Source organism: Myotis daubentonii, chromosome 8 (genome assembly GCF_963259705.1).
Source record: "Myotis daubentonii chromosome 8, mMyoDau2.1, whole genome shotgun sequence".
NCBI lineage: Eukaryota > Metazoa > Chordata > Mammalia > Chiroptera > Vespertilionidae > Myotis > Myotis daubentonii.
The window spans coordinates 82,241,561-82,263,176 of NC_081847.1; the positions used below are offsets into that span (position 1 = coordinate 82,241,561).

The 21,616-nt window shown below is 45.1% G+C and overlaps 1 protein-coding gene across 5 annotated transcripts in view; it reads left to right on the forward strand.

Moving 5' to 3' along the window:
- The window catches only part of SETBP1 (SET binding protein 1), a 343,356-nt gene that overhangs the window by 156,631 nt on the left and 165,109 nt on the right, over positions 1-21,616 (forward strand). For all 5 annotated transcript variants that reach the window (XM_059707194.1, XM_059707193.1, XM_059707195.1 and 2 more), the window contains one exon: positions 16,882-16,935. In XM_059707194.1, the coding sequence (XP_059563177.1) occupies positions 16,882-16,935 (54 nt within the window). The remainder of the gene's footprint in view (positions 1-16,881; positions 16,936-21,616) is intronic.

Below are 21,616 nucleotides of genomic sequence, written 5' to 3' on the forward strand. Positions count from 1 at the left end.
CACCGTCTCCCCAGTATCCATTCAGTGGTCCAGAGTGAGCCTCACTGCACTCCTGAAGGATGTAAGGAAGAGGAGGCCACTCATGGTTATGAAGCACTGGCTTAGGGCTCCTTACAGGCATGGATTCCATCATCCAAACATCCCTGTAGGGAGCCAGTGCTACCACTTTTTTTGTGGATGAGCAAACAGAGGCTCAAGATTAAGCTGCTGGAGAGAGCTAGTAGCTGAACTTGGGTCTAGTTGACTGTCAAGCATGTGTTACCCGGCAGGGCACATGGCTTCGTCTGTCTTCTCACTTCCCAGGTGAGTACATTGAGCTCTAGAAATGATAAGTGACTGGAACAAGGACTAGTGCTAGGTAGTGGCAGCAAAGGATTAGAATTCAGGAGCCCTATCTCATTCTAGCCTTCCTTCACATTGCGTAGTGCGGGGGCCTTTCCAATTTGCAGGTGATTTTCCTGCTTGAGGCCCTTGGGCACGATGTCCGTCCCATTTCTCTGAGTGCCTTCTCCACAGCTCTGTGCTCAGCACCTTCTGCTCAGCTGCATTATTGTTTCCTTGGGAACACCTTCTTTGACCAACCCCATATTCTCAATCAGGTGTTTCTCCATGAAATCTGTTGTGATATCCACTCCCCCGCCCCACACACACACACCATTTATTCTTAATTCTGCAAGCAGGGCTTTAGGTTGGTAGCTTGAAATGATGAGAGTATGTGTACTATGGAAATTGTCAAATGCCTTACATCGGGGCTTTTTTTTTTTTTTTTTTTCATTTTCTCCCAGAGAGTCAGTTATTAAAGATTTGCCGGCATAGGACTGGCTAGTAAGTTACTCCTCCCACTGGTATAGTGGGCTCAGCCCTGAGAGCCACATTGTGAGGGAGGTATTTATACACTAGATGGTGATGACACAGAAAACTGTGTTCAGGGAAGAAGAGCTGAAAGCACTTGGGATATTCCACTTGGAGATGTGTGGCTATGACACCTGTCATCGAGTGTCTCAGGATGGCCAGTGGCAGAGAAATGAGCAGGCTGTCGTGTGTGCATGGGCGGGACTGGGGAACTCAGGAGAGGATGAGTCTGGAGTCCTCTGGCTCTGAGTTGAGGTGTGGGGTCTGGAGTAGGTTGATTAGTCCGTCTGTCTATTCCTCATCTGATAAATGGGCTTTCCCATTGAACAGGAAGATCAGGACAGTAAAAAAACCAACAACAGCTAGTTCTTGTTCCTCAGAACTAGGGGGTGAGTTTTAATGAGGCACATTTCAACCAAATAAAGGTGGAATTTGCTAAAGATTGTTGCTGGCCACTAACCTAGCAAGTGCCACTTCCTCAGAGGTGTTCAAACTGGGTGTCCATCTGTCAGAGATGGGGATTCCTGCATGGGACGGGGTCTGGAAAATCACACCCCAAGATCCCTTCCATGCTAAGACCTGTGAAGCCCAGAGCATGTCCCTGGGCAAGTCACTGAACGATTTTTTGCCTCATTTCCTCCATCTGTTAAACAAGCAGGAGAGTTTTTCTCCCTTCCATTTTTCAGTGTTCATTTGAGCAGGCTCATGTTCTAAATCCGACCTCTCTCCATTAACTCTGTCACACCCAAACTTTTTTTCCTCACTCTTATTTTCCTTGAACTTACCATGACTCTAAATTACATTTATTTTTGTTATTCAAAATTAATGCTGTTTCCCCAGTTAGACTTTTGGGTTCCAAGAAGTCCAGGTCTGTGTTTTATTTGTTCATGTAGCCTCAGAATATAGGCTACATGGCCCTGGTGGTGTTGGGGTGATTACATGAGCTCATCATTTGAAATGTTTTTAAGTCTAGGAAGGAAGGGTGTTGGATCAATATCATACTTCACTATTCTTGTTATAATAAAGATACTCTATACCTTGAAATAGGGCCATGTTCCCTATGACGTGGCTATGAACATCTGCCATTTTGTACCCAATTGGTGATAAATGGTTAATAATTAAAAGCAAATAGTCAAACTCTTTTTAATTGTAGGTGGAAATAAGCTTTTTGGTCTTAGAATTGGGATGCTTGTTAATATCCCATGTTGTCCAGAACCAGCCTTAAGGTGCATGGAGAGATTGGGTCACTGCTGTTGACACTTGCGTGCCTCTCATTTAGATGTGGAGAAGGCAAGTGGCTGTACGCAGCTAGGCATGGCTTCCCTACCCTCCTGTCCCTCTTCTATCCCAGGATCAGGCTTGCTTCAGATGGCTCTCCATGTAGCAATGGGCCTCTGCCCTCCAAATTATGGGCCTCTCTCCCTTCTGTTCTCAGCTATAATTCTTTAGATTTGGAATTTCTTTTTATCAAAAGATATCAGGACTCAATTTTTTTATGGCCTGTTTAGAAGCGAAGCACAACAAATAGCTATTCTGAGAATATCTGCACAGTGATCATGGTACAATTGATCGACAGTGTACACTTTCCAGGTTTAGTAGGAAGGGATGTGCAGAGAAACAAGAGACCACTTACTCTCTGAAAGACCAGTGAGAGGTGGTGAGGGCACAGATCCTCCTAAAAACACATTAGGCTTTGCCAATTACCCAGTTCTGCCCAGGGCCCTCTCTCTCCTTACCTCCTACCACTCCTCTATTTTTGCTATTATATCTCATCCCAAGTACCTTTAGAAATGTTTTATGTGAAGCCTGATCATGCCTTGGGTGAGTGATATGGCCTCCTATAATCTTTTCAAGATTCACAGGCTGTCAGATCATGGGGTAATCATTCAGAATTCCTCATGTCAGAGGTGGGCGATTTTAAGGGCCAAGCAGGGGTATAACTTGCTAAGGTCGCACTACCAGTGAATTTCCAAATGTAGCTACAAAAGTGAATGTCATCAGTCTCCATGGTGGGCCCTTCGTCTGTGCTATAAATAAAGGGCTAGGCACATAATTATTAAAGGGGCCTAAGATGCAGTTAGCAGCTACTTCCAGCCCTGCTGATGTAGCATCTGTGTCGCATTCATTCTCCTCAGTCTCAATGGGCAAGCTATAGAAAGGAAGCCCCCCACCTGAGCCAGCCAGAAATTCTGGGCAGGTTTCCCCAAAGATGGGTGGACTGTGAGTCAGGCACACATGGGATTCTGAGTGAGAATAAGTAACTGTTGTCTTATTTGGAGAAGAGGTCCAGGGAGGTATAATCCACATTTGACTGAGCCATTTTGATGAGAAGGAAATCTCATTTCCAGATACCTCTGTGAGATGATCTTCTTGGTTTTGAGAGTGACATCACAAAAGACCATTTTGAGCAAAAGTTAGTGAAGGCAGTTCTGCGTGAAACACAGATACATACATAGCCCAACAAAGACATTACTGGTGAGCGAACTGTTTCCAGAAGCCTTGTATAGAATACAAGAGGGGCAGTCTTGTAAACTTTAATTTTTATTATAGTTTACATTTAACGCTATTTGTATTAGTTTGAGGTGTACAGTGCTGTGGATAGACATTCATACAGGTTACCAAGTGTTCCCTCCAATAATTCAAGTGCCCTCTTGACACGATACATAGTTATTACAGTACTAGAGGCCCGGTGCACAAAAATTTGTGCACTCGAGGGGGGGAGGGGGGGTGTCCCTCAGCCCGGTCTGTGCCCTCTTGCAGTCTGGGACCCCTTGGGAGATAACGACCTGCTGGCTTAGGCCTGCTCCCGGGTGGCAGAGGGCAGGCCCAATCCCTAGGTGCAGCCCCTGGTCGGGCTCAGAGCAGGGCTGATTGGGGAGTTGGGGCACTGCCCCCTGTCATGTACAGAGCAGGGCAGATTGGGAGGTTGTGATGCCACCCAGTCACGCTCAGGGTAGGGCTGATTGGGGGGTTGGGGCACCGCCCCCTGTCACACTCAAGGCAGGGTCGATGGGGAGGTTGCGGCGCCACCCCCTGTCACGCACAGCAGGGCCGATTAGGGGGTTGGGACGCTGCCCCCTGTCACTCACAGAGCCGGGCCCATCCGTGGGGTTGGGGTTCCGTACCCTGTCACGCACAGAGCAGGGTCGATCAGGGGGTTGGGGAGCTCCCGCCTGTCATGCACAGAGCAGGGCCCATCAGGGGGTTGGGGAGCTCCCCCCTGTCACACACAGAGTAGGGCCGATAGGGGAGTTGGGGCACCGCCCCCTGTCACACACACAGCAGGGCGGATCAGGGGGTTGGGGCGCTGCACCCTGTCACACTCAAGGCAGGGCCGATGGGGAGGTTATGGCTCTACCCCATCACACACAGAGCAGGGCCCGTGGGGGGCGGTTGGGGTGTCGCCCTCTATCACCCACAGAGCAGGGCCGATCAGAGGGTTGGGGCCTCATGTTAGCTTCAAGCTGCCTGGCTGCTGGCCGCCATCTTGACTGGCAGTTAATTTACATATCACCCTGATTAGCCAATGGGAAAAGTAGCGGACGTATGGCTAATTACCATGTTTCTCTTTTATTAGATAGGATTATTGATTGTACTCCTATTCTGTACTTTACATCCCCATGACTATTTTGTAACTACCAGTTTGTACTTCTCAATCTCTACCTTTTTCAACAAATCCGTCAACCCTTCCCCCCCCCACCCAACAACTATCAGTCTGCTCTCTGTATCTCTGAGTCTGTTTTTGTTTTATTTGTTTATTTTGTCCCTTAGGTTCCACATATGAGTGAAATCATATGATATTTATCTCTCGTATAGCTTAATTCACTTAACATAATACTCTCTATGCTGTTACAAATGGTAAGATTTCATTCCTTTTTGTGGCCAAGTAATATTCCATTGTATATATGTACCAAAACTATTTTAACCACTCATATATTAAGCTTCATTTTAAAAAATATGTTTCTGTTGATTTCAGAGAGCGGAAGGGAGAGAGAGATAGAAACATCAATGATGAGAGAGAATCATTGATAAACTGCATCCTGCATGCCCCCTACTAGGGATTGAGCCTGAAACTCAGCATGTGCCCTGACAGGGAATCGAACCATGACCTTCTGGTCCATGGGTCAGTGCTCAACCACTGACTGACATCGGCCAGGCTCCACTTGTCTATTGATGGGCACTTGGGTTGCTTCCATATTTTGGCTGTTGTAAATAATGCTGCAATGGCCATGTGCATTCCCCTGAAGCTGTGTGCTTGGTCAAAGAGGACAGCCTTACCTGAAAGGATAAGACCATTCTTGGGTCAAGGCTATAGGAGTAGCTGCAAACTCCAAACAAGCTCTCCAGAGTGGCAGATTTTAAGCAAAGTACCAGAATGTATATATTTCAAGGAGTTATGCCTCCTTCAAAATTCCCTAGAAATCTTGAAAGGAAGCTAATCTTGTTTATCTGAGGGTATTTTCTTTGGAACATTGTTACAAGCTGTAGAATATCTTGAATGGTAAAGAATCATTCTGGAAACATCAAATGTCTTGGCTCTCAAAGAGCTCCCATCCTAGGGAGCAGCAGGACCCAGTAGGGACTCAGCACTTTCGATGCCAGTAGCACTATTGGCAGAGCAGGGCCACTCGTGAAAGTGATTGCACATTGCTTGTACAAACAGCTTTCACATAGCAATTCAAAGACATGTTTATTTCAACCAATAGCAAAGTATAGAAACAAGCAAGTTCCACTTGCTTAATTAAAATGAATAAGCAAATGACCTGATCTTTAAAAAACTTGGTCATCTTTCTGATGATAACCATAAGCAGAGGTATTTGATAAACAAAGATTGCCTTTTAAATTTTAGTTTTGTGAAGGCGGTTTCTTGTAAACGAGAGGAAGAACTCCAGGTTTCACTTCCCTTATCTCTGCTGAAGATGGTTGTCTGTCTTTCCTAAAGGTCACGCCTTGCTGTCCAGCTCCTTGATTGTGAGGTGCAAACTGCCCTTCCTGCTTGCTCCTTCTCCTTCTCATTCTCTGTCGGATTCAAAGAGGATGTCATAGCATGTCTCATGCATGTAGTAACAGAGATGGATTGCTGGAGATTTCCCATTTCTGGGTATTATTAAAACTGCCCACTTATATGATCATAATGATACTACTCTTCCTTGGGATGCAACTATGCCTTCCCCATCATTGGTTCCCCCCCCCCTTTTTTTTTATATAAATACCTGCCTCGTGTCTTAGCTTGTGTCTCTAGAAGGCAGAGATCTTCTCTAGGTGGCATGAAGTTACTGGCATTGCCACCATTCAGAGTAGTTAAAAGTGAATAAAGGCTTTGGACTCAAATAGAATTGAGAATGTTCTCTGGACCTGTCAATTACTACCCTATCACTTTGAATATGTCACTTAATGGAGCTAAGTTTCTGCTTTCTCACTCATAAAATGGGTATAATCATAGTACTGCATTATGAGAGTCTTAAGATGACTGAATGGTACGAGCTGTTCTCTGGGAAGCATTTAGGAGTTTGTGGGGATTCCTAGCACCCGTGATGATGCCCTGAACTTGGCATGTTCTCAGTGCTGGAAGGAAAGAAGGACTGGAGGGAGAGGAGGTAAACTTGGTTAGGAAGGGAAGATACTCATAATAATTAGCAATGTTTGAAGCAGTGTACGGTGTTCAGTACAGACTCTAGTGAGTCCTAGTCAGCCAGGATTCAAGAACAAAGACCCTTTGAAAAAAGCCAATTTGAGTTCAGAGAAATCTGAAGGGAAGATCAAGGTAATGGAATGTTACCTTAGATGCCTACACTGTGAGGCTGCATGAGGCTGATGGGAAGTCTGGCTCCCACCTTCATGGCAGGTTAGCTGGGCACAGCTGGCAGTGACAATGTCCCTGGCCTTAGGGCTGACTCCCTGGTAGAGTAGGAAGGAAGGAAGCAAGACACAATTTAGGGATTCCTGAGGGGATCACGGGCACCTTAGACAGAGGACTGGACTTGTTATGATTCAAAGCTGGGTTCAAGTTCAGATTCTGTCACTTTCTGCCTCTGTAACCCTGGGTGAATTATTTAATCAATTTGCCTCTCAGTTTGCTCAATTATAAGCTGGTAAAAATAATACTATCCTACATAGGTAATGCAAAGATGAAGAGAGATAATGGAGTAAAAGCATCTACCTGCTATAATAACAGGCAAAAGTAGGCCCTGAAAAATCAATTATTTTTTATCTTATAATTAGCAATCCGCTTTCTGGAGCAGGCCCTTCCATTTTACCTGAGGCCTACAAATGCTGTGACTGCCTACAGTGTAGGGTTCAGCCACCACAAGGTCCAGCTTGACATTATCCCTTTTAGATATTCACCTGTAATTTGGATTAATTGCTCTAGATTTGGCCAAGGGGGCCCAGATTCTCAGCCAAATTGGCTACACTGAGCTAAGGAGCAGAGCTCTTGACTCCGCGCTCAGACACTCTCTGAAGCAAGCACCTTCTGCCTTTTCCATTCTCTGCTGCCCTATGAGCCTAAGGGTCTAAGTCAGTTTCCTGGGTTTCGCCAAGGATCCCAGAAAAGCTTCAATACTAGCGCTGGAGCCAACTGCTCAGATCATCTGGGCAGTCTAAGCAGAAATTCAGTAAATGATAAGGAGAAGAAAGACGCCGTTGGATTTCCCCCCAGCACCCAGCTTTGCTTGGCATATGTACAGCGAGGGGAACCTGCTTTAATGGCCTCTTCCAGACTTTGAAAACAGCCCGCAGATGCTTGTATGTGATTTCTTCATTTTGTTTGAAGGAAAGAACCTGTAGCCCAGACTGTGCTCCTGAGCGGTGACATATCTTTAGCTCTGCCCTTTCCTGGTAAATTAGTGATGCTTTCTTCAGCGTGTAGCTTGGTGAACTTCAGATGAAGGGAGCATTTTTCTGATGAGGACTCACATGTGGTAAGTCTTAAAGGGAGTTTTCTTAAAATGAGGCCTGCCTATGTATCTATTCTGCTAACTAGTAAGAAGGCCCATCTTGGCATTTTTAAAGAAGTGAGCTGGATAATTCTGTTTCCCAGTTATATTCTGTTAGTACTTCGAATGGCTTGCTCACCTTTGTAGGGGCCTTCTCTTTTTATATAGGAGTTTTCAACATTTCTTTATTATAAAGCTTTAAATCGAATAGATCTCAACCCGGAAATCCAATATAAAGCATCAATAAAAGTTGAGTTGTTTTGGATTAAGTGGGATTGGGCTGGAACTCTCCACCTTCGCCCCTCTCACCCACCTTACAGTTCCCAAGACTCTTTCGTGGAATGCAGGACTCCGTAGTGTACAATTTGAACACCACTGTTCTATAAATTTACTACGCGTGATTCATTTTGAAGGGTCAGCGCATCATAGAGGACCTGATAAAAGCTCTAATAATGCACATTCCAAAAATAGCAGGCGGCTCATAGACTGTGATGAGTCAGCCACACCAGGCTCCAGTGCCATTCTAACACCTACTAATTGTGTAGCCTCAGAAACAACTTAACCCTTTTGAGCTCTTTTCTACCAAAATACTTAATAAATGGGGATATGAGCTCCCACGTCACCAGCTTATATCAGGTTTATCTTTGTAAATGTTCCACTCAACACTATACCAGGTGCCCTCCATGAAATCCAGTTTTCTTGGTCTGGGGAACAAGGCATTTAAAAAGAATTCTACTGAGAAGTTTCAGAAGGGCGGGGCGAATTTCTGTAGGTTCACCAGGTTCAAATAACATAAAATAAGACTCATTGTCCCGGTGAGTTCTAGATTAGGGCAATCAGAGGCCTCTTCTTTCATCAGCTCTCATAGTTGCAGCTCTAATCTGCAAGAAAGATGAAAGGCATTCCCACCCAGAAGTTGAAATAGCTTGGACAACCACCAAATACCCCACCATAAGAGCATGGGTTATAGGTACAAGGTTACTCATGGAACTAAAAAACATTAAAAAAAAAAAAAAGGTAAAAGCTCTTTTGGCTGCATATCTAGGGGAATTTGTTACAGCTCTCACCTGTACACATTAGAACCCCATCATTTAACAAATAACAAAAGAAAAATATAAGCCATCAAGACCAGGCTTGCCAGGAGTTATACGCAATTATTATTAGTCATGCTTGTTACTCTTTGGGAAGGAGCCCAAAGCTAAGTCTGCCTCCACTGTCAGTGCTTTCAGGTTTAACCTTTAAAAGTCCATGAGTCTGAGGAGACTTAGCAAAAGGACTCAGTCCAGCTAGGATGGCGGCTTCAAGTGTGCACCTTGCCCCTTAGGTTGGTGGGAAGCTGACTGCGTGGCCTCCTCACCACCTACCCCAAATGCCTGGGCAGTCAGAACCGAGGCCTTTGGAATTGTAAGGTTGCTTGCCCTTTGCTTCAATATGGATGTGACTGCAGCCTCACTAAGACAGTGAACCTGTGTAGCAGTCCAGGTGACCTTCTATCTCAACTCCTACTTGCACACCAATAATGGGGCGCCGAACAAGACTCGCCTTCCCTCCTGTCCTTTTGATTGGGAATCTCCCAGAAAGTATAGACAGCCTCTTAGAGGGGTGTGTTTTGGGGAAGGGGGAGTTGCTGGGAAAGAGGAAATAGAGGAAACTAGAGAGTCTGTTTCAACTTTTTCATCCCCGAAGTGAGAAGGCCACTTTCAGATGCTGGAGGTATGGGGCCAGAGGGGATATGGGAATCATTTTATAGGTGCTAAAATAAGACCTGACTAGATGAAGTAAGCTCATAATTAGTGAGTGGAGGCAGACCCAGGGATAGGACATGCATTTTCCCACTCCCAGCCCAGTGAATTCCCCTTGTGCTGCAATGTTCCATTTATCATCACTGTGAAGGAGAAGTTCCCTGTTGGTTTCATTTTACGTCCCTTATTACAATTTCCACATTTACCCCTGTGGTCCTGGTAATTTTGTGGCTTTTCATTGATGGTGGCACCAGAGGCTGTTGCTTGGTGGAAATCACCTTAAACTTCTTTCCTTTTCCCTATCTTATCCCTGACTTACCTTGTAACACTCCCTCCCCTTTCAGAATCTCCCAGTCCTCAGATGTTAGGGCCCCTAAAACTTTCTTTGGTTTATATACATATCATTGGTTTGTGGTTCCTGATTTTCCATTGGATAAGTCACTTACTCTTTCTGGGCCTCAGTTTCCTTTTAGCCAAAAGAGAAGGTGGGGCTAGTTGGTTTCTGAAAACCTGTCTTGGCTTTCTGGGACACTGCCTTCCACATAGGCTGTCCTGGATTCTTTGGTGGGTTGAGGGATTGAGGTGGGATGGGGTTCAGGATCCATCTTATAGCCAAAGAGGGCAGTAAATGATGCTTCACAAAATAAAGAGGGAGAAAAAGATCTAGTTCTTACTAAATAAGAAAGAGAAATGAGAACAGATTGAAAATAGGGAAGGGGGTGCATATTAAGTAGAAACCTTACTTAATAAAAGTTGTCTTTAAGGCAATTTGAAAATGGGTCATTTTGGCTCCCCAAAACCATCTTTGCTCTGACCCTTCATCTACCTATGCATCCATCCATCTATCTATCCATCCATCCTCTCACCTGCTGTCATCTATTTCTCTGACCCACAAGGGAGGAAAGAGCAGGGAAAGCACATGACCTAGAACAGCGGTCTCTAATCGGTGGTCCGTGGACCACTGCTGGTCCGTGAGGTCCAAAAGGTTGGCAACCACTGTCCTAGCGGATCCCCAGTGAAACCAGGTTCAGTTCATCCAGCTGCATGTCTGTGAGGCCTAGATCCTTCTGGCCAGATGTCCAGTGTGACCCACATCTCCCCTTTTGTGTCAGTGATACACTTCCAGGCACACGTGTCAGCCTGGGGAGTTAGATGGAGTTATATGAGACCATAGCCTACCCTGATGTGCTGTGCACCTTTGGAAAGAGACCAGCATAGGGGAAATGATGTTTCTGGGGCAGGGGAGGAAGACATAGGGAGGAAAATGGAGCAGCCTTCTTTCCTCCTGTGAGGGAAGTTCTGGAAGCTGTAGAAGTTCACAGGTAGGAGGGAGCTATTGGGGGAGCAGTCCTAGACCCAGGGAAGTCACCAGGGCGTACTGGCTGCAGCTGTGTGGGGGTGACTTGGTGAGTAGTGAGAGGGCAGAGAGCCTCTGCCTGGGGAGCTGAGGATAGTCCTCCTCTCACCTGCTTAGGACCTCGCCACTTTCTTTTTCTTCCTCCAATCCTCCCTGCTCCCCAGCCCGCCCCTCAGGCTGGGAGAGACCAAAACACACACACACACAAATCACTTCCCAAGAGAGAAAACTGCAGCTCCTCAAAGATGGAAAGCAGAGCCATCCTCCTAATATTTTGAACTTGGGATGTTTCAGAGACCGGCGAATCGTGTCAGGAATGAGAATGGCCCGAGACAGGGCCCAAGGAACAAATCTGGCTCCACCAGGGAGATGAAAGAATCTTCTCCTTCCTTTGCCATTTACTAGGAGATGTAATTCTGTCTGCCCTTCTCTCCTACACCTGCTCAAGCCTCTCCCTGGAGCCTCGCAGACACTTAGCCATCCTGGGAAAAGGCAGGATCCTTTCATTAACTTCAGCCTGATTGAAGTCCCAGAGCCTAGCAGATTGCATTCCCCTCCCTCTCTGCCTCCCTGTCTTGGGTCACTCCCCACACAGCCAGGCAGTGAGCTGTTTTCCAATGGGAAGAATGAGAATAGGGTCTGGTTGGGGGCCCAGAAGGTCTGGACCTGGGCTTTTTAGGTCCGTGGCTTTGTGGAGGGACAGGCTCATCTCTGCTTGCCAATGCCTCAGTTTCCCCTGGATTTTTGAGCACATTTGTTCCACCTCCAGGATGGAGGCCAGCAGTCAGCTGTGTCAGGGTGATAGGGTGGGAATAGACTGAGACGGTTGCTGAGGGGCTGGGGGTAAGGGGGCCTGGCCTATTGTGAATTATCAGTGTGATCCTGAATTCACTATCAACTTCTACAACAGAAGAATTTAGTCTGCAGCTTTAAAGTTTGTTTTAGTGGCAGATCATTCATTCTAAAATGAAATTGTTTACATGAAAGAGGGTAAAACAGAGCCACTCTGGTTGAAGGGAGGGAGGGAGAGGAGAACACATGGAAATCTCTGTCTACACCACCTTCCCTCTGTCCAGTCCCCCAGCAGAGGGGGCTCCTGAGCCCTCTGGGAACACAGTGAATTCCTCATCCACCCTGGGACCTTCCACTGTCTCCCTCAGGTTCTGACACTGTAAGAGTGGAAGTCTATTTTGAGGACCAGATAGATCTAGGTGGTCTGCAGTTTTGAATATAGGAGAACTTCCTGAGTTGTATTTCTAATGCACATCTGGGCACCGACTTCAGTGCAGAGGACGGCCCCTTCCTTTCCTGGGTGCAGACTGTGTTTCACTCAAGAGCTCGTGTTTGGGTGGAGCATGGTTAAATCCTGGAGCCAGGAGGCAGGGATTTGGGGCTGATGGTGAGGAAAGGCTATTCTTTAGGGGACTATTGAGAGAGGAGGGTACAGGCTTGCCTTTGATTATTTCCCAGGTCAGATAACACCTGAGATGCACTTTAGATTGTGAATCAATAGTTCAGGATCTACAAGGTAAGGAATTCAGAAGTTTTAGAAGTTACTGGATAACCATCCTTGATACCACCTCCCTGCCTCCCCCAACCCACCAATTAAATTGGTCCTAACACATCAGAACTGCAATGGGCCCATTGAACATTTTATTGTTTCATCCACAGGAAGAGGAGCGCTCTCTCTCTCTCTCTCTCTCTCTCTCTCTCTCTCTCTCTCTCTCTCTCTCTCTCCCTCCCTCCCTCTCTCCCTTTCTCTCTTTCTCCATCCCCTTTCGACTTCATGCTGTCTTTTCTTCAGTTGAACCTTTGCCGGGAGCCGGTCCATCCTTGCTGTTTCAAGGGACCTGGCATATATGGCATATGGTTCTTAATATGTTTGCTCACCTTCTTGGCACTGTGTTTTAACCAAAGTCACCTCTCCGAGAAAGGTTGAATCCCTAGGTAGGGATTTCCCCTGAAGTTAGGGAGGGAATAAAACCCCTCAACTAAGTGCCAGGCGGGTAATTAATCCCTTTAACTACGAACAATCATGCTTAAACTACATAATCTTTTCTCCCTGGAATGGAGATAAGAAACGCCCTAACCTTTGTAATAGAGATTGATAGGATTGAATCAACTGGTATAAATACAGTTGTAACAAGACAGAAACTCTCAGAACTTAGAACAGAATCAAGAAGACAGAACCTACACGGAGCCTAGAGACAGAAGAACTTCGCTGGAGAGAGCATGCCGGAGGATCCTGGAGAGGGACTGGCCTCGGAGCCTAGAGACAGAGCCTAGCGGGAGAACATGGCAAGGGATCCTGGACTGAACCTGACTACAGAGATTGGCAGGAGAACCTGACTGGAACCTGGACACTGAACCTGACTGGAGAGCCTGGACAGAACCTGGCTGGAGAACCTAGCGAGGGAACATGGCTACAGAACCTCGCTGGAGATCCGAAGCAGCACCTCTCTGGAGATCCGGGCTAGAGATCCTGGCTAGGCTGCTGATCAACTGAACGCTGTCTCCGTGCCCTTCCTTCTTCGCCGACTCCGTCTACGCCTTTGGGAACCCCTGGACCTGCTGGGGCTGGACCCCGGCAAACCTTTGACTCCTGCACTGATGTATAAGCCAATATTCTCTCATAAAACCTACAGTGGATAGAGAAGAGTGTGTTCCCACTGCTCATTAATTCATTCACATGTTTGAGTGCCTACTTCAGGCAGGAAATACTCTAGATGCTGAGTGCCACTTCCTCTTGTCGACTTGAAGGGTGTCACCAGCCGTCTCTCACAAGTGTCTTCTGCAGGCTCAGCAGTTTAGTCATTCTAGTCCCTGCTATTGACAGTATTCACCACTTTCCCTTAAAGTCATTTGACCAATAGGTATTTATTGACTAATTTTATGTCCAGACTCCTCAGTACGTTGAGAAATGTAGAGATTACATGAGATAGTAACCATGGTCTTTTTGGGTACAGTCTTGTTAGGTAAGAAACAGAAAATAAAAAATACATATAACAGCACAAAACAGAACTTCAAACAACTAAGAACTAAATTGCATGCAACTGGGTCCTTCTGAAGAGAAGGAAAAGAGGGTCTAATAGTTCCAGGGATAGATCCTGACTTTGTTGAGCTAGGGACACTATGAATAATAACCAAAATGCCATATCTCTATTTCCAATCAAACAAATGGATCTGGTTATTTCTCAAGTCCAAAACCACTGGCATGAGGAAATAGTGCATCTGATAAGATGCTTTGAACACAATTGTGGTTGATTTGCAGTTGCAGCATCAGAACTGGGAGGAACTAGACCTTTTGGTTTCATGCCTGCTGTCTACCTGCTGAGCCCCATTAAAAGGAGGTAGAAAAGTCCACTGGATTGCAAGGGCCTGGAGAATTTGAGATTTGATTCCGATATACCAACACATATTGGTGGTCTTGTCCTTAACAAGGTCACTCTCATACCCAGACCTCACCCCACCCTTTCTGTTCCTCCTTCCCATCTCCATCCTAACCTGTGCTCTGCTCAATTTAGAACCCTAGGTTGTACTGATGAGATCTGAAGAGTAGATGGTCATTACCAATTAAATAAAATAATGTCTGGAAGGAAGGATCAGTTAAAAGTCATTCATGGGGACACATGTTCTGGTACTGCCTGTAGCTCACTTGACTAATAGTCTGGCACTCATCTTTTTTCCCTATGCCATGTCTCATCAGCGAGTTATCTCCAATGCTCTATAAATCAGAGGCATCGCATCATAAAAGAAAGAGGATGAGCTTTGGGGCAATATAATTTTGGATTTAAATTCCCAATACCTCTACTACCCGTGTGACCTTGAAAATGTTATTTAAATTCCATAAGTCTCAATTTCTCCCATAAAGTGGAGCTAATTTCTATGTCATGATGGAGTTGTGGAGATTAAAAAAAGAAAAATTGTATAGAGTAGCAGTCACTGTGCTGGGCACCCAGGGGGTGGATCTTCAATGCACTATAATGCCCTCCTCCCTGTGCCCTTAATGTGTGCTATGGCTGGCCATAGGGAGATGCAAATGCAATGGGTGCTATACTGGGACTGGGGAGTCCCTTTTTCATGTTTCTGTTCTTGCAGCTGCCCCACCTCAGGTGCCTCGATCTGCCACCTTTCCATTTTCAAGGCTCAGTTCAAACTCTGTCTTATTTAAGCAACCCCACCCTGACCTTTCTTAACTTACCTCCACATGTTTATGCTTACACCCTACTACGTATGTTCTGCTCACACTGATATGCATGCCTTATTCTTTGGCCAACTTGTAGGTTCCTTAAAGGCAGGGACTAAGTCCCATAATGTTTGGCCCTTAGTGTCTAATCAGACACCCACCATGGCTTGTTGTTGGGCTGTTGCATTACCAAGAGAGGGGCCAAACTGGCTCTCTGTCAGATGGTGCTACCTTCTCATGGGTCCTTGTGCCTGGAGAGAGCTGATCCTCAAGCCTGGGTGTGGGGAGAAAGGTACAACTTTGACATTCTCCACCTCCTCTCTGCTCTGTCCCAGCGTTAACACCGCTCTCCTTGTTATTTTTGGCAAAGTCATTTAGAGAAGCCAGAAAAGCCCAGTTGAGCTTTTCTGAAGGCTGGAGACCTGGAGTCCAGCATAACTCCCTCTCATTCTCAAACCAAACATAATATTGTTACAGCAAACATGAAATCTTTCCTATTTTTCGCAAATGCTCTCCAGGCCTAACAAAGCTAGCAGTCACATTTCTTGAATCAAAATAATCATCTGCCCTTTTTCTTTACCCCACACTTTTTTAGCATTTTTGCACAAAAATACAGAATGTTATTATTTTATTATTTAATCATATGAGTCAACTAGGTGCTTTTTGGAGAGGATGCAAAAATATTAAAACCTCACCTTTACCCTTTACTATTTTTTTTAAAAAAATTTTTTTATTGATTTCAGAGAGGAAAGGAGAGTGTGAGAGAGACAGAAACATCATTCATGAGAGAAAATTATTGATTGGCTGCCCCACATTGGGGAGCCTGCAACTGGGCATGTGCCCTGACCAGGAATTGAACCGTGACCTCCTGGTTCAATCACTAAGCCAAGTTGTCTGGGCTATCCTGTACTATTGATTATACACAAAGATACAGAAAAATAGATGAACTTGACTCTTGACTCAAAAGATTGTGCATGATAATTTGAGGCATGAGCTATGAATATGTAAATAGTAGATAGGATAAAAAAAAAACACATGATAAAGGGAAACAGAGTCACACGTAGCTGGGAAGAGAAAAGGGTCATTTTTACTGGGCTGATTAACAAAAAAGAGGAAGGAGGAGGAGGAGGAAGAGAAGGGAACAGGGGAGGGGAAGGAGAAGGAGGCCTTTAGCTAGTGGTATCACAGGCTACTTTGATAGTAAGAAGGAAGTCAGGTACCCTCTTCCTAAGAAGTGTGTACATCTCTAGATTCCTGTAATTGAACTGACAATTTCAGGGAGGCTGGATCTGCTGAAGTCCTTCCATAGACCATGATCCCCAATTCAATCATTGGGGACACTTGTGAAAAAGGTAGGAGGCAGTAGAGAGGGACAATGCAGTCAGAGATATGGTGGCCACAAGATGAGAAGGTCTTTGAGATGATGTTCCTGGCCCCTAACTCTCTTACTTTAGCAATTCTGCTTCTTTAGCTCTGGATCTAGTCCAGCTGTGGGCAAACTACGGCCTGCGGGACCGTTCGGCTGTTCTATCCGGCCCGCGGAGCCGAAAGAGCGGAGCGTTCTCTTGCTCTCCCCTCAGCTCCTTCACCAGCAGCAGTGTTAACATGTATTAGTTCACACAAACACTCCATCCATGCTTTTGTTCCGGCCCTTCGGTCCAGTTTAAGAACCCATTGTGGCCCTCGAGTCAAAAAGTTTGCCCACCCCTGATAGTCTGTGGCAAGTCCATTGCTGATCAGTCCTCTTTAGGATAGTTTATGCAAACTTTGAGAAGTCTTACTAAGGAAAATTCCTTTGTTCTTTTCCAGCTCCTCACAGCCAGTGACCTTGCAGCCAGCGACCTCAAAGGATTTCAGCCACAGGTAAGTTCCACTGATCCTTTCATGACATTTGGGAGAGTGAAATGTTCCAGTTTGTTCATGAGTTTAAAAACTTGGCACTGGGGCAGAACCCCCCCCCCCCCGCCCCCTTGTATTTCCAACTTCTCTGACTCAAGGTGCCAACCTTGACAGTGACCTGGTAGCTTGCCTTCTCCCTCCAGCTCCTCTCTCATCTCATCGTGACCAAAACATCTTTTTCTTCTCCCTCTCTTAATATTTTATACTGGGGAAAAATATAGACCAATATGCTTGGAATGTATGGTGGTGGGTGACTTCACTTAGAAAATGATTAATCCAAGGAGGTAGAGGGTGGGGTGAGCTGCTGTATTCCCCTGTATTTCTCTTTTTTGGGGGGAACAGAATAGTCACATTTGTTTAATCTTTGTGTGCACATGCCTTGCAGTCATTGGTCTGGCAACTCAGTTCATCTCCGACTCCAGCCCATCTTGGTTAGTGTTGCTGATCTTGGTTAGGAAATGGGTCACAATTCTCTCTGGCCAGAATGCTGTTTGGAAGTCACCATGAGTAAACCACAAGAGGGCCCAGACAAGGGCTCCCTGGGGACCTCCTGAACAGCATGGAAGATGGGTAGTCACCCTCCCAGTCTCTAGAAGGGGACTTAATGCCCACACACAAACAGATAAGCATCAACACTCATTCATACCAGACACACAGCCTGTGTGTTCCCCATGGACCCGGCGCAGACAGAGCATGGAGGTAAAGAGAAGTAGATCCTGTAGTGAGAGCTGTGCGCTCTGTAGATACAGGATCAGCAAGTGGGAAGTGAGAGGCTGCAAAGAGAGAATGAACAGAATAGTGAGCTCCATTGGTGCGTCAAAGGTAAGTTTTTGCACCCTTTGGGGTATTCCCATTATAGCTTGTTGATCCTTCTGTCAGGAATGTGATGAGGCTTAGGAATAAGTAATCAGGAAACCTGATTGTCAACTATGGAAAACTGCTCATTAATTAAAGTCTTCATTCACATATTCACATAAACTTCCAGGGGAGCTCAGGGAATGCCAAACAAAAACAAAAGAAAATCAACATTTACCGACATCCCATCCACTTCCACACCTACCTCACACACAGTAGCATCCCAGCTAATGATTTATTTTTGTCTGAAGATTTACAAAAGGGGAAATGCTTTGTGTGATGTTGTGTTGAGGCTTAAAAAGGGTATCCAGTGGAGACTGAGTTTATGGAAGGCATGTGTGTGTGTGTTGGGGGGAGGGGAAGGCATCGTTGCTTTCTGAAATGATCACATTCTCTCCATGTTTGTCATGCCACATTTCTAGATTATTTAAACTGAATTATTAAGAGAAGCGAAAGTCAGATATATTGGGTGCATCGATAACATGCGAGGCCATGATCCAAGAAAGGCAGCTTCCCTGCTCCCCCCACCAGCCCACAGTTGCTGGTACAGATGGCTCACTCCCCTGGTTCTGTCTGACCTTTCCACATTATCCCATTTGTGTGTCAGCCCCCCAAAGCTAGGAGCATACATCCACATTTTTCACTCCTCAGGATGTGTGTTCCTGAGGCCAGGAAGCCCTGGGAATGTTGCGGCCAGTGCGTAATGCCCAGATCAGAGTTAATTCTAAAGTGTTATTCCTGCGTCAGAAAGGCCCGGATGTGTCTCAAGTCACTACCACCCTTTGGGCGCTTTTCCAAACAGAAACCATACTGCCCATGTGCTTGGGCCAAACCCACCTCCCAGCCCCACTGCACCAAATTGTTGGCTTCTGATGTTATTTTTTCCTTCTCTCTTTGGGTTTCAGATGATGCTGAGTCCCACGCTTCCTGATGTCCACAATAATTCATGGGTCTGTTCCCTTCCAGGAACCATCAGTAGCTTTTGGGAGAGGAATCCACTGAGGACCCCTCTCTGGGGGAACTGTAATCAGGCTTGTAAGCTTTCACACCGTCCACACTAATCACTTGCCTGTAAAGGGCTTTTTTTTTTTTTTTCCTTGATGCCTGATCCTGCTGCGACCTCTTAGGGAAAATTGTCATGATTTCCTTGCTAATCTTGGATGACTCTCAGCTTGGAAAATGTGGACAAGGGCAACTCAATTAGGCTAGACCCGCTTGTCTCTTTGTCTCTGTCCTCCTTTCTGCTTCCAGAGAGAAAGGAGGAAGTAAGGAAGAGACTATCTGCCATTCTTCCCAGGATGGCTGGTTTGCGAGGATACCTTGCGCATTGGCGGAGTAAACCCATTGCTCTGCAGGTAGGCTAATGGCTTATGCTAAGATCCTGAGGTTGTAGTTTGCTGTGGGAGTTCGGTGAGCTTGGCCTTTCGACCGCAGAGGGTTGGACTATCTCTTAGAGTCAGGCCTGGGGCTGACAGGTGGCTACTATTTCAACAAGGTTTAAAGGCACAGATAAAAGAGCTTCTGAAATTCACACCAAAACCACCCAGACTCTTCTCTTCCTTATGGTTCCCCCACCAAACACATCTTTCATTTATCAAGACCCTGTTCTTCTTGCCTTTTGAGGGAACAGACACCCCTGAATCCCTCCTTACGGGGCTTTGGATGACTGGAAATGATTACCCTCATCTCCCTTTGACAGACTACCCCTCTCCAGTCCCAAAAGGAGTAAAAGAAGGCATCTCCTTCCATTTCATAGAAACTTAACAATCATTTGCTTTCCTCTCAATGTTTCTTTTTATCCTGTTTTCCCCTCCTTATAAAAGCTATCCATGTTTCCTGGAGAAATTCGGAATGGGTGAGGGTGGTACAAAGTTCCAGTTACAAAATAAATAAGCCTTGGGCATGTACATCATGGTGACTATTGTCATTTCTATAGTTAATACTGTATTGTATATTTGACAGTTGTTATGAAAATAAATCTTAAAAGTCTCATCCCAAGAAAAAAAATTTGTAACTGCGTGGTAATGGATGTTAATTATAAGAATTTTTAAAGAAATTTGGGAAATACAAAAAAAAAAAGAAAGAAAGAAAAAAATATCTTGTTTATGCAAGTGTAGATAATGACATTTAGGGGTGTGATCTTGCAGTCTTTAATGTACATAGGCATACACATGGATGGGTTGTTGAAAATTGATATCATTTTTTATATACTTTATTATGTTACCTTCTTTCTTGTTTGTTTGCGTGCTTCCCATGTCACTGGAAAATCTTCTAGCAGCAGGCTATTTTTGTCCGCTTGCTAGTACCGTCATTTATTTACCACTCCCCTCTTGTTAGACATTCCATTCCTTTTGCAGGCTGAGCTCTGCAGGAGTGATCCAAGGCAAATGCTAGATCGGGGCTCACAACTAGGACACAAATAGCATCCCAGCTTCTTGGCATTTAGTTCTTCTTTGTTTCTTAGTTCCTACAGGAATGCGATGGTTGCTTAAACTTTGTAGTAGGGTGTCCATGTGGGTGTGCCCATGGGCATGTGTACACATGTTTACAAGGGTCCCAGTTGGAATGTGGTGAATAAATAACCATGTGGGGCCCAATCTCAGATGCAAGTTTCACATGCCCAGCCACCATGCTGGGAAAGCTTTCTTGCAAAAACCTATCCCCCACTGGCTGAAGCACTTGGTCCTCTCCTACTTTCCAAATCAATACTTCTTTCAGGAAAAAAATTATGTTGTACTTCAAGTGTGACTCATGATAGGATCTTAGGGGGTGAGTGTAATAGTTATCCTATAAAGAGTAGCAGTTTATGAGAAATTTTTATAATGTCCATGGCTATGATGGCCAAGGGGACATTGCAGTAAAAGGAGAGGGAATAAGTGAGAATGCACAGGAAAACATTTTCCAGTGTGAAAAAAAAACAGGGCTTTTGGTCACTGAGTTACCATTTCATTCAGAGGCTTCCAGAGAGACCTTTATGTGGGGTGTCCTGCTGTGCACACTCTTCCCCGGAAGTTGACAGTTCTGGCATGTCCTGCCACTAATGTCAGCTTTGTAACTCTGGGAACATTACTTAATGTCTTTATCCTCAATTTCCTTATTAAGGAAAAAAGTTGTGCAGCTTATCTCACAGATTATTGTGAGGGATCAAATAAGACAATGTGTGTGAAAACAGCTTACCACGGGGCCCACCACACGCAGTGAATTTAATTCCTTCTTTCTGTTAGAGATGTGCAGGTTGAATTATTCAAGGAGAAAATGAATATATTATAGACCAAGCAGGGAAGACTTCCAGATGGAGGTGTCATTGTACCTGGGCCAAGACAGATGATAAGGAAGTGAGGTAATGAATGAATTTATAATGGGGCAGGGGCAGCCTGAATGAAGGCCAAAACAGGGGTGAGATGCTTGAATGTATTCTGGAGACTTGCAGTGGTTTAATTAATCTGGTTCAGGTGTAACTATGATGGGATTTTAGTTTGAAAATTATGTTGGGGTCATATTACAGAGGTTTTAAAACTCTGGAAAAAGAGTCATACTTTTAAAAAATAACTATTACTGAAGTTTTCAAACTTATACAAAAGTAGGCGTAATAGAATAAGAAAACTCCATATATTTGCCAACTTCTATTATTTATATTATTCAACTTCAGTTGTATGATGCTAAAAAAGTCCTAATTTGTATCATGTGCCCATTTCTGTGGTGTAAATATCTTCACCTTGACCAATTTTAAGCTGCCAGAGGTTTAATAGCCTGCTTGCCAAGTTTTTGACAGGCAGCTTTCTGGAGCTGA